The sequence below is a fragment of the Phyllostomus hastatus genome, unplaced genomic scaffold, assembly GCF_019186645.2.
Source record: "Phyllostomus hastatus isolate PE091 unplaced genomic scaffold, TTU_PhHast_1.1 phas_contig_64, whole genome shotgun sequence".
NCBI classification, from domain to species: Eukaryota; Metazoa; Chordata; class Mammalia; order Chiroptera; family Phyllostomidae; genus Phyllostomus; species Phyllostomus hastatus.
Window position 1 is genome coordinate 2,168,295 of NW_025333928.1, and position 13,719 is coordinate 2,182,013.

The 13,719-nt window shown below is 40.8% G+C and overlaps 1 protein-coding gene across 1 annotated transcript in view; it reads right to left on the reverse strand.

The window, feature by feature from the left end:
- The window catches only part of DNAH3 (dynein axonemal heavy chain 3), a 222,912-nt gene that overhangs the window by 133,960 nt on the left and 75,233 nt on the right, over positions 1-13,719 (reverse strand). The window contains exon 21 of the mRNA XM_045848935.1: positions 11,849-11,940. Within this exon, the coding sequence (XP_045704891.1) occupies positions 11,849-11,940 (92 nt within the window). The remainder of the gene's footprint in view (positions 1-11,848; positions 11,941-13,719) is intronic.

The window sequence follows — 13,719 nt, forward strand, 5'->3', positions numbered from 1 at the left end:
CAAAAATGTCTCCAGGTGTTGCCAAATGTCCCCTGGGGGAGGAAAATTGTCCCCAGTTTAGAACCACTGTTTTAAGGCCATTAACACAAGATCTCCTTTTTTTCATTTTTGTTTACCTCTTATTGTTCCTTATTTACTCCATAATTACTATTACTTTTTATTCAGATCTTGGAGTATTTGTTAATTTATGTGTTGGCTTTTGCTCTACTTCCTGGCCCTACCTTTTAAACAAACTAACAAACAAACACACAAACAAAAAACCCAACCTGCTGTTTTACTGATATGCTGGGTCCACCCATCTATAGCCCCTTTGTTCCACAGAAAAGTGGAGGGAGGGAGGAGACAAGGGGAAGACAAATTTCTTCTTTTGATATCCACATAGATATCTGGGTCTTAAACCCTGATGTGGTAAGAGAACTGGGAAGCCAAATTCTTGGAAGCAAAAGAAAGTTACTTTCTCTGCCTCAGTGCTGGGTTTTCATTATATTCTTGACTGAAGAAGAGACCATATGGTTTTATTTACAGATCAGAAAACTGAAGCCCAGAAGAAGCCATGAACATGTCCAAAGGCATTTGCATAGGTGGGGAATGTCTGAACAATGTCCAGACACCAGTTTCTCTGACTCCTAATCTAGTGTTTCTTCCTTGTATACTGTGTGCTTTCTACCTTCTGTAAAAAGGAGCAGAATTGTTCACATAGTCAGCCAAATAGTGCTAACTAAACAGAGCTGAGAACCCCAATTTAGCCTTATCTGGGAGGTAGATGAGGCACAGGTAATGCCAAACAATGACTGATCAGAACCTCAACAGCAATGGTCACATCCTAAATGTGGCCTTCTTAGGAGACAGCCAAAAGATGTGTATGCATAGGGAATAATTAATAAAGGCAGGTGCCAGCCCAGGTGAGTATGAGATGCAAGGCTGGCTGTGTGACCACGACCAAGTCCCTTGAAAGGCCTTAAGTCTGCAGCTGTCCATATAAGGGTTTGCTGGTATAATTAAATAAGATAAAATGCTTGTAATGCATCTTATGACTTTTTAAAAATAATTTTAAAATATTTTATTTATTAACTTTTAGAGAGAGGGGAAGAGAGAAAGGAAGAGAAATATCAATGTATAGGAGACAGAGAGATAGATCGATCAGTTGCTCTCACTTGCCCCCACTGGGGACCTGGCCCACAACCCAGGTGTGTGCCCTGATTGGGAGTCAAACCAGCAACCTTTTGGTTCACAGGCTGGCACTCAATACACTGAGTCATACCAGCCATGGCTTTAAAAACTTTTTTATAAGATGGCAGTGAAATAGGTAGGAGCTGAGCCTACTTGCTTATGCACCCAACTGGGACACTTAGCTGAGCTTCTGAAAAACAAAGTGAACAGTTAGCAGAATCTTAGCTGATATGAAGTTTGGAAGCCAAAGTGTGCAGAGGATGCTTCAAAATAGGCAGTAACAAGGTTTTATAGGAGGACGGGGAAAGTTCGGGGGCTGGCACCAGAAACTGGCTGCCATGGGGACAACATCTGAGGAAAGCCTGGTCAGGGATAGCAGCCTAGTGGCTCCCTTCAATCCTAGGGTGGGGAATCCACAGACCTGTGCCAGGAGCAACTTGAATGCACAGAGTTGCCAGGGAGAAATAGGCTGTACACACTCACACAGCTGGCAGTACATACTAGCTGGTGTGGTGGTTGCTGGCTAGGAAAGTGCCAGAGAGTGGAGGGGATTCTGGCTACACTTAGAGCTGGGGGAAGAGTCGTGACAACTGGCAGTGACTGAGATGGACTCTTGACTTGCCAGAGAGTTAGTGTGTGGAAAGTCAGGCAGTGGCTTAGAGCTGCAGCAGTAGCACTCAGACAGACTCTTTTCAAAAGGGGAGCTGATGCATGCTGGGCAGAGACCCCATGCATGAGCAGCTTCCTGGCCAACAAAGATGAAGACTGTGGGCACAATCTGCTGCCAATCAGTACACCTGGGCAGTTTGATCAAAGGGGTGCAAAGTAAGGTGGTTTCTTGGCCCCAGCCTGGCGCAGTGGTGCAGAGTGGAGAATGCAGGCTACAGGGTGCCTTTAGGGCAGTGAGCTGGGAACTGTGCACCTGAGATTAGAGCTAGACCAGACCTTCTTCCTTGGTGGAACCTCTGGGAAAGGAAGATTGAACTCAGTCCTCCACCTTGGGCAGGAGTGGGGAAGATCTACAAATCCAGTTGGGCAGGCTTAACAACCTGCAGGGGGCTTTTCTGCAAGAGTAAGACAGCAAGGCTAAGAAGACCTAAAAGGTCTTAGGCTTTTAGAATTCCCCACAGAGAGACAAAGTACACAGGGTCCTAGGGCCCTATTTCACTGAGGCCATTGTTGGGAACTGCCCTGCCTTGTATCAGAAGCTGTAACCCCTGCCAAGGCTAAGGCTGAGGGAGTGGCCTTGGATTGTAAACCAGCAAGGAGACAAAAGCATATCTCCCTGGCAGGAGCGCTGCTTCTGCTGCTTCATTCATAACTGAACCCCAAAGCTTGATCGGTTAGCCAATGACAGGTAAGATTCCCCAAGGGGAGAACGACCTAAGACAGGCACGATCATATGGGAGACCCCCAAAAGAAGGACTTTGGGGGCTACAGCAAAAGGGGGTGATGGACCCTTGCTCCTCGGCTTTGACACAGACTGAGTCCTCATCATCTGGGAGGAAATCTCCTTATCTCTTGGTTGCCTCACTTCCCTTGCTCCACCTAAGCCTGAAACAATGGCAGGGTGGTGCAGCTCTGTGCTAAAAAGGATGGATTCCCTGGGTGATCAGGCCTAAGAAAGAACATGTAAATTCCTGTGAAACCTTCTTTGTTTAGAATGCGCTCAGTTGAATGAGAAGGGTCCAAGGAGGAAGATAGTTTGTTCCTCAAAGTTTTACAGCTCTTTGATCCTGACTCAAAATAGGCCCTCAGCCTTCCTTGTTATCTATTGTTTGATCCTTACTTCCTAGCAATGAGTAATGAGCTTTTACCTGAATTCTTATGCAAACAAAACCAATAAAAAGCCTCTCCAGAGGGGGAATGGGGCGCTCTCCCCACCAGGGAGGGTGGCCGAGCAGCGCGCTCCCCACATGAGAAGTGGCCATGGTGCCCTCCAGGAGAGAGGGTAGCCAAGGCACTCACCACGTGAGGAGTGGCCCTGCTGTTCCTATTCCCCCACAGGACCTGGTTGTCTCTGTGTATGTTTTTCTCGAGTTCTGATGAGCCATCCGCAGCGTTCCGTGATCACTGCTGGCCGGTGACCCACACATCAGGCCATCAAAACAGAAATTCAAAAAAGGGTGCAACAAGGGGGATTCAGGGTGCTGCCCACACTTGGCTCGCACAGAGCAGAAGACTACGCCAAGTAGGAGAGAGCTGACACTCAAACTAATTGCTCACTCCCCTGCCATCTGCCTTCTGCCATGAAACAGACAACTATTTAAGCAGAAACTACACATTATTGGAAATAAACTGGGACAGACTAAGATGAAAGGTGTAGAGGCAGGGGAAATGTACCCACAATTTTCCCAGAAGACTGAACAGTGCCTCCAAGGGGAGACACAGAGACCTCACCCTCTTGATCACAACAGAAGCTCCCTGTAGAGGCAGGGGGAGGAGATACAGGCAGTGTTGACAGAAGTTGGATGAGCCACCCTGGCACCTTGGAATGATAGAAAACCAGAGACAAATCCAGAAAGAAGCCAGAAGGTAAACACTAAGAGCTGAGATGAATTTCACTTGCTCTAAATCAGAACTTCCATGTTTTTTTCTCTTTCTTCTTTTTTTCTTCCTTTCATATAGAATTTTAATATTTATTCCCCCATTTTACTCATATTCCAACTAACTCACTATTCTTGGTCTTTTATTTTTTATTCTTTTTATTCAGATTATATATTTTTTTCATATTATTGTTATTCCAAATCTCACACAGCACCCTTCCCTGGCCTTACCCCATTTTGTCATTTTCCTGACCTTCCTTCCTGTTGTTGTAAACTGTATTTTCTCTCACATTATATCATGTTCCTATTCCTTACTCTTACTATTTCTTCTTCATCTAATCTTGCATAAGCATTCTTCTTTTTTTTTAACTATTTTTTAAAGTTTTTATTTATTTATTTTTAGAGAGAGAAGGGAGGGAGATAGAGATAGAGATAGATAGATAGATAGATAGATAGATAGATAGATAGATAGATAGAAAGAGAGAGAGAGAGAGAAACATCAATGTGTGGTTGCTGGGGGTTATGGCCTGCAACCCAGGAATGTCCCTGGCTGGGAATTGAACCTGCGACACTTCGGTTCACAGCCCACGCTAAATCCACTGAGCTATGCCAGCCAGGGCAGCATTCTTCTTTTTTAAGTCAGCTCACATTCTTTTCCCCTTCTCATAAGAGTCTTATTTAGTCTTATTTCCTTTTTACCTTTACAAATTGTGGCTAGTTGGGCAAAATACCATGGTTATTGCTGTACTTCTCCAATGGAACTCCTATTTGTTTACTATTTGTACTTTAAATCCCATAGGATAGTCTCCCCCTGTATTACTCCATTTTGCCTTCCTCCAACCCCCAACCAGTTGCGTGAGGAATTTTATTTCAATTTTTCCCCTCTCTTAGCCCAGGCATTATCTATACTCTTATTAGTTTGCCTTCCCCATCCTCTCAAAATTATTTTCTACACTGTAGACATCTCATATTCACTTATCTCTCTTCTACAATATTCTTATTCCATTTCCACTTTTATTAAACTTCATTTAGCTGTCATTGCTATTGACCCTGCTGTGGTTTTTCTGTAATTTTGCTCCCATTGGGCCAATACCTTTTTAATTTTACTTTAAACTTTATAGCATACACTTCCTTTTTCTTACTCCATTTTTTCCATTGCCCTTCTATGTTTTACTTATATTTTTAAATTTTGTTTTTTCCATTTCTTCACTTTGGTTCTATCTCTAACCTTATCAACTCTCCTCCTTCTTCCAAAACACATTTTCCCCTCTTTAAGTCATCTTGTACTCCCTTTGTCCTATCTTATAATATTATTAATCTCTCTTCACCTTTATTAATCTGCTCAATTGCAGTTGATATTGCTGATGTGGTAAGGGTGTTCTTTTTGCTGGCATACGTTTGGTTGTCTGGTTATGCTTCTTTGTTAACCAACACTTGTTAGTTGTTAGTGAAGTGTTGGTTAACAAAGAAGTATACAACACAGGGTGGAAATTGTGAGTACAAATAAGCCAGTGGGAGGGGATAACTCACCAATGAAGAAGCCACCAACAGGTAAAGCCCAAGAACAATGAGAGAACCCATACAAATGGAGGAAAGGAAAACCCTAGAACACTCAGACAAGGAGATCAAAGAGACAGCACCATTGAGTCCCACAGAATACCTATCACAGAAGTCCTCCCCATGAAGACAGGCAAGCAAAGCAGAGCATTCTGAGATGCAGAAACAAACAAAAAGAGTCACCTAAACAAGGGAGACAAAGAAAGAAGCACAAATTGAAAGGAATGGAAGAATCCCCCCAAAAAGAGCTACATGAAATTGAGGAAAGCAATCTATCAGACACAGAATTAAAAAAGAAATGGTTATAAAGATGCTGAAAAAATGCAGTGATAACTACAAGGAACTGAGTGGGAACTATAACAGCATTAAAAAGGAAATAGAAACTACAAACAAGAACCAAAAAGAAATGAAGAATAAAATATCTGAAATAAAAATCACAATAGAAGGAAGTACAAGTAGGCTGGATGAAGCAGAGGACTGAGTTAGTGAGTTGGAAGACAAGGTACAAATAAGTACCCAGGTAAAACAATGGCATGAAAACAGACTCAAAAAGGATGAGGATAGTTTAAGGGAACTTCAGGACAACATGAAACATAACAACATTAGCATTATAGTGATGCCAGTAGGAGAAGAAAAGGAGCAAGGGATAGAAAACCTGTTTGAAAAATAATTACAGAAAACTTCCCTAGCCTGGAAGAGAAGAGAAGCCACACAAATTCAAGAAGCACAGAGGGTCCAAAACAATATGAACCCAAACAGGCCTTCTCTAAGACATCTCATAATTAAAATGCCAAATTTTAATGACAAAGAGAGAACCTTAAAGACAGCGAGGGAGAAACAGATAGTAATATACATGGGAGCTCTTCTAAGGCTAGCAGCTGATTTCTCAACAGAAACACTACAAGCCAGAAGGGAATGGCAAGATATATTCCAAGTAATGAAAACCAAAGGCCTGCAACCAAGACTACTCTACACAACAAGGCTGTCATTTGAAATAGAAGGCAAAGTAAGGAGTTTCCCAAAAGAAGGATAAAAGAATACACCTCCATCAAACCAGCATTACAAGACATATAAAGGGACTGCTTTAAGAAGATGAAGGAAAAGAGTGAGAGAGAGAGGAACACAGTTGCAAAGGAGAAAAAAGGCAAAGAATAAGTACCTATCAATAACAACCTTAAATGTAGTGGATTAAATGCTCCTACCAAAAAACATAGGATAGATGAATAAAAAAGAAATAGTGACCCACACATATGCTATCTACAAGAGACCCACCTCAGAATAAAAGATCTACACAGAGAGTTCTGGCTAAGATGGAGGCATAGGGAGAAATACTTTGCTTCCTTGCACAACCAAAAGGAGGATAACAACCAATCTAAAATCAATAAACAACCAGAAGTGCCAGAAAATCAAACTGCATGGAACTCTGACAACCATGGAATTAAAGAAACAGTCAAACAGAACAACCAGACTGGTAATGTGGCAGATGGAGTGAAACTGCAGTGAGGTGGTGGACCATGGGGATGGGGCAGGCTGTGGCAAGGTGGCAGGATACTTGGGAGGGGGTGACTTAAAGAGAAACTGAGACTCAGAGGTGGCTGTGGACTATGGTGGTTGCTGCAGTGGGAGAAACTCCCAGTCTCACATGAGAGGTCATTGAAAAATGTGCTAGAGATGAGCAGGTGAGCAGTATGGTTCTCTCTCTCTGGCCCCTCCCCCACAGGCAGTGCCCCAGCGCAGCAAGGTTTGCCCTGCCTGGGGTGAATACCTAAGGCCTCACCCCCTTACAAATGAACAGAGGCCCCAAACAAAGAAATAGGGACAAAATGAAAGAACAGAGCAAAACCTCATAAAGACAGCAAAGCAAGAATGATATAGCCAACTTATCTGATGGAGAATTTAAAGCCTTGGTAATCAAAATGCTCAGAGAACTGATTGAGCTTGGTTGAAAAATGAAAGAACAAATGAAAGATACCCAAAATGAAATAAAGCAAAATATTCAGGGAGCCAACAGTCACAAGAAGGTAACCAGGACTCAAAGCAACGATTTGGAACAAAAGGAAGAAATAAACAACCAACTGGAACAGAATGAAGAGATAAGAACCCCCCAAAGTGAAGAGAGGCTGAGGAACTCTGGGACAACCTGAAACATTCTAATATCTGAATTATAGGGGTGGCAGAAGGAGAAGAACAACAGCAGGAAATTGAAAACTTGTTGAAACAAATAATGAAGGAAAAGTTCCCCAATCTGGAGAAGGAAATAAACTTTCAGGAAGTCCAGGAATCCCAGAGAGTCCCAAAGAAGTTGGATCCAAAGAGGAACACACCAAGGCACATCATTATTAATTACTGAAGATTAAAGACAAAGAGAGGCTCTTAATAGCAGCAAGAAGAAAGGAAAGAGTTACATGCAAAAGATTGCCCACAGGGCTATCAGCTGATTTCTCAAAAAAAAAAAAACTTTACAGGCAAGAATGGGTTGGAAAGAAGTATATGAAGTCATGAAAGGAACGACCTACATCCAAGAATACTCAATTCAGCAAGGCTATCATTTAGAATGGAAGGGCAGATAAAGTGCTTCCCAGATAAGGTTATGTTAAAAGAGTTCATCATCAACAAGCCATTATTATATGAAATGTTAAAGGTACTTATCTAAGAAAAGGGAGTTGAAAAATATGAACAGTAAAATGACAACAAAGTCACAACTATTAACAAATGAATCTAAAAAAAATAAAAGAAAAACAATGAAAAACAAAAACTAAGAAAACAACTAGAACAGGAACAGAATCAGAGAAATGGACATTGCATGGAGGGTTTTCAGTGGGGAGGGGGATGGGAGGAATGGGGGGGGAGGTACAGGGAAGAAGAAGCATAATTGGTAGGCATTAAATAGACAGGGAGAGGTCAAAAATGGTACAGGAAACAGAGAATTCAAAGGACTTATATGTACAGACCAGGTACATGAACTAAGGGGGGGATGTTGGAGGGTTGGGGGTACATGGTGCAGGTGGATAAAGGGGGAAGAATTGGGAAAACCATAATAGCATAATTAATAAAATATAACTTAAAAAAAAGATCTACACAGTCTCAAAGTGAAGGGCTGTAAAAAATATTCCAAGTAAAAAGACATGAAAAAAAAAAGCTGGGGTAGCAATATTTACATCAGACAAAACAGATTTCAAAACAAAGGCCATGAAAAGAGGCAAATGTCACTTCATAATTCTTAAGAGAAGAATTCATGAAGGCATTATAAATATTGTAAATATATATGCACCTAACACAGGAATACCTAAATATATAAGGAAAATTTTAGAGGTCTTCAAGAAAGATATTGACTGCAACACACTTATATTAGAGGATTTTAACACCCCACTGTCAACAATGGATAGATCCTCCAAACAAAATTTCAATAAGGACATTGTGGCATTGAACAATGTCCTAGATCAAATGGGCTTAACTGATATATACACCCCATATATAGTTCACCCCAGTAAAGCAAATATACATTCTTTTCCAATGTAGATGGAACAATTTCAAAGATAGACCACATTATAGGACACAAAACAAGCTTCAACAAATTCAAGAAATTTGAAATCATATCAAACATTTTCTTGGATCACAAGGGCTTTAAACTAGAAACCAACTTTAAGGAAAAAACCCTAAAAAAACCATTTGTTTATTCTTTCCTTTATGTCCCTTGTCTTTTTAACACACAATTGACACTAAAATTTATTAGATGTTTTGCTCTTTTCTTCTTAATAAGTCTTTGACATCCAACCTGTATTTTACACTTCCAGCAAATCTGGTTCAGAATCACTACATTTCAAGGGTCCAATAGTTTTATGTGGTTAGTGACTCCCCCAATGGAGAGTGTTGACCTGGACTGGTGAAAATACATACTGCAGGGCCCACCTACAGAATTTCTGAATCAGTAGATTTTGGTAGGCCTGAGAATGTACATTTCTACCAAGTTCCCAGGTCACGTCAATGCAGCTGGTCTGGGGCTACACTCTGAGAACCTGAGTGTGGAGCTAGACCTGAACCCAGCTGCCTAACAGGGCTTCTCAAGTCCAGGCAACACCAAATCTCCTTACCCATCAATTGCCCTGAAGGAACTGTGAAGACAATCAGGGTCCTGAGAATAGCAATTTAAATTGTACAAATTTTCACTCACAAAATCCAGGGGCATTTGGAGAAGGGAAGTATGCAAATGAAGAGATCTCTCACATGGCCATGTTTCAGAGAATTTTAGAGTACAGACAGACATTCTTGTTTGTTGTTGTTTTTTGTTTAAGAAGAGGAAACTTAGGTCCAGAAAGGTTAAATGGTTTTACCCAAAGTCACTGAGAGAGAGAGAGCTGGGTTTGCAGTTCTGGTTCAAAAAACTTTTAAAATTAATTTCTCTTTGAACTAAAATTTCAGACTCAATTTTCTAGTCAATGAAATGAAAGCTTAATCAGTGGCTAGTTACCTGAAGAGGACATTACTGAAAACTCTTAAGTTACACAAATCTGGACTTCCAGCTAAGATGGAGGTGTAGGTAGATACACTTTGCCTCCTTGCACAACCAAAAGAAGGACAATGACAAATTTAAAAACAAAACAACCATAACTGGCAGAAAATTGAGTGGTATGGAAGTCTGACAACCAAAGAGTTAAGGAAACATTCATCCAGATGGGTAGAAGGGGTGGAGATGGACAGCCAGGGTGGAGAATATGCTCAGCAAAGTGGCGGCTGGAGGACCAGGCAGTCCTCCACATTTGCATGAGGATAAACCAGTAGGAACAACTGGGGAGTGAGACAGACTGGGCATCCCAGGGTTTAAGTGCAGGGGAAATAAAGCCTCAAAACCTCTGGCTGTAAAAATCCTGTGGAAATTGTGATGGTAGAAGAAACTCCCAGCCTCACAGGACAGTTTGTTGGGGAAACCCACAGGATCCTAGAGTGCACACAAGCCCACACACCTGGGAATCAGCACTAGAAGGGCCCAATTTGATTGTGGGTAGTGGCAGAAGTGACTGAAAGCTGGCTGAGAGCAGAGCAAGTGGCATTGTTCCCTTTTGGACCCCTCTCCCACATACAGTGCCACAATGCAGTGGGTTGTGGGTTGCTCCACCCTGGCAAGTACCTAAGGTTCTGCCTCTTAGGACATAACAGGCACACCAATAAAAAATATGGCCCAAATAAAACAACAGATCAATGCTCCAAAAATAGAACTAAGCAATGAAGAGATAGCCAATGTATCAGATGCACAGTTCAAAACATTGGTAATCAGGATGCCCATAGAAATGGTTGAGTATGGTTGCAAAATAGAGGAAGAAGTGAAGGCTAGGCAAAGTGAAATAAAATATATATATATGTATATGTATATATATATATATATATATATATATATATATATATATATATATTTATATATATACAGGGGACCAACATTGAAGGGAAGGAAACCAGGACTCAAATCAATGGTCTGGAGCAGAAGGAAGAAGTATACATTCAACCAGAACAGAATGAAGAAAAAAAAATTAGGAGAGGCTTAGGAACCTCCAGGACAACTTTAAATGTTCCAACATCCAAATCAAAGGGGTGCCAGAAGGAGAAGAGGAAGAGCAAGAAACTGAAAACTTATTTGAAGAAATAATGAAGAACTTCCCCAATCTGGCATAGGAAACTTCCAGGAAGTCCAGGAAGCTCAGAGAGTCTCAAAGAAGTTGAACCCAAGGAAGCACTCACCAAGGTACATCATAATTACATTACCCAAGGTTAAAGATAAGGAGAGAATCTTAAAAGCAGCAAGAGAAAATGATACTGTTACCTACAAAGGAGTTCCCAAAAGACTATCAGCTGATTTCTCAAAAGAAACCTTACAAGCAAGAAGGGGCTGGAAAGAAGTATTCCAAGCCATGAAATGCAAGGACCTATACCCACAATTACTCTATCCAGCAAAGCTATCATTTAGAATGGAAGAGCAGATAAAGTGCTTCTCAGATAAGGTCAAGTTAAAGGAGGTCATCATCACTAAGTCATTATTATATAAAATTTTAAAGGGACTTAATTAAGTAAAAGATGATCAAAACTATGAACATTAAAATGATAAGAAAGTTACAACTATCAACAACTGAACCTAAAAAACAAACAAACTAAGCAAACAATTAGAACAGGAACAGAATGAGAGAAATATACATCATATGAAGGGTTTTCAGTAGGGAGGAGGAGGGAAAAGAATGGGGAAAAATTCAGGGAATAATAAGCATAAATGGTAGGTACAAAATAGACAAGGTGAGGTTAAGAATACTATCAGAAATAGGAAAGCCAAAGAACTTACATGTACGACCCATGGACATGAACTAAGGGAGCGTATACTGTTGAAAGGGGGGAAGCAGGGCAGAGGCGGATAAAGGGGAGAAAAAATGGGACTACTGCAATAACATAATAAATAAAATATATTAAAAAAAGAAAATATTAGGTTTCACAAATCAGAGGAAAGAAAACAGCCTGCTATGAGGCCAGTCCTATCATTTTGGGAACTTACAGGTACTTCAACCAAAGCACTTCCCGAAGGAAGGGAGGCACCTTACTTGTCAATGAATTTGCTGAATCCAAATTCCAGCATATTTGCCAGACAAGTTGTCTCTGTAGGCTTTATTTCACAGCCAACGAGCTCACTAATCTGCAAAAAAAAGATGAAAGAAAGTGTTTATGGTTCAACATAGTGATGCCCAGTGGGCTTCCAGTGATGATGAAAGTGCTCAATGTCCTCACTGCTTCTTAGAGTAGCCACCAGTCACATTCAGCTTCCAAGCCCTAGAGATGCGGCTGGTATGGCCAAGAGACTGACTTTTCAATTGTATTTAACTTATGTTCAAATAGTTTCATGTAACTAGTGCCTACAGAATTAGATGCTACAGATCTAAAGATTCAAGGGCAGCCCAGGGACCACACTGCATTATATTCATAGTGTGAGAAGCTGGTCTTTTACTGGGAGCTGGTCTTTTGCCAGCAATTGGCACAGTGCAAATCTGTTAGCGTCTTTGGGTAGGGAGTGTGTTTTGTTTGTTTTTGTGCTTCCAGGGCCTAGTGCAAAGTCTGGTCCATGAAAGAAACTGCAATGTTTGCTGAATAAAATGAGGGAGTCCTGAGTACATGTGACAGGCAGGCCCTAATTTCTGTGATCTGAGGATATTGGAAGGAGGAAGGGTTCCTCTACAATATTTTCCTTTTCATCCCAGTGTGCTAACTTGCTGGAAATGTTAGCACTTGTGCCTTTTCCTTGGTGTAAATATTATCCTAAGCTTATTTTTAAGTGAAAATACCCCAAGATAGGTATTCAATAAGGTCTCTGACAGATTTTGAACACTTTTTTTAGGGAGTGGGAGATCTGGGCAGTCTGAGAATTATGTGTGCTAAAGAAGAACACTAGGATTGAAGGGAAGAGGCACTGTCGAAAACCTCACCTACTGTCCAGTTTTGTCTCTATCCAACCCCAGTATGACTAAAGAATGTCAGAGAAGAAAAGAATAGGAGACTTGTGTCATGTTCTTTCTTGTTTAGCCTGTGTTCTTGGGGCCTGGCACTTAGTAGGCATCAGTAAATATTCATAAGAGAAAGCACTGAGTGAATGAGTTAATTCAAATGGCTTGCAACCTGCCTTCTGAGGACACCTGTAGGACTACTAAGGTAATAGAAATAATAAAGGTAATTAACATTTATTGAGAATTTACTCTGTACAGTCACTGTTTTAATACCTTTATGTACTTATTTCATTCTCCCAACACAATTAGAAAGGTACTAATGTGCTATTATTTTCATTTTATATATAAGGAAACTAAGGCAAAGAAATTAATGACTTGTCCAGGACAATCCAGCTAGTAAATGGCAGAACTGGGTCTTGGATCCAGCTCTGACTCCAAAGCTCTTATCCATCTCTCTTAGGTTTACTATGTATAACTGTGCAGGTTATACATTGCAGAGCTCTAGAAAGTAAAACCACGCTGTAGTGGTTATAAATGGCATTCCTCAGAATCATGGAGCTCAGTCTGCACAGCTGTCCTTGCTGGTCCTGGCTCTCATTTACACTAAGTATGGCTTAGAATAACACACTGGCTAGTTCAGCACTAAATGATGTAACTATGTAAAGCATTTGGCATAGTGTTTGGTCCATAAGAAAGACTCACAGATTGGTAGCTATATTAATTAAAGTGCTTTTGTTAATTATGGAGATTAACAAAGCACCTGGTTTTCTATTCTATGAGCCTAGAACTAAGCTGTCCAGTATGCAACCACTCGACTCCAGTGGCCAGTGAGAACTTGAAATGTGACTAGTCCAAACTGAGATGTGCTGTAAGAATAAAAGTACACCACATTTCAAAGACTTGGTATGAAAAAAGTAATGTAAAATATCTCATTAACATGTTTATTTTGATTACCTGTTGAAATTATATTTTGGATA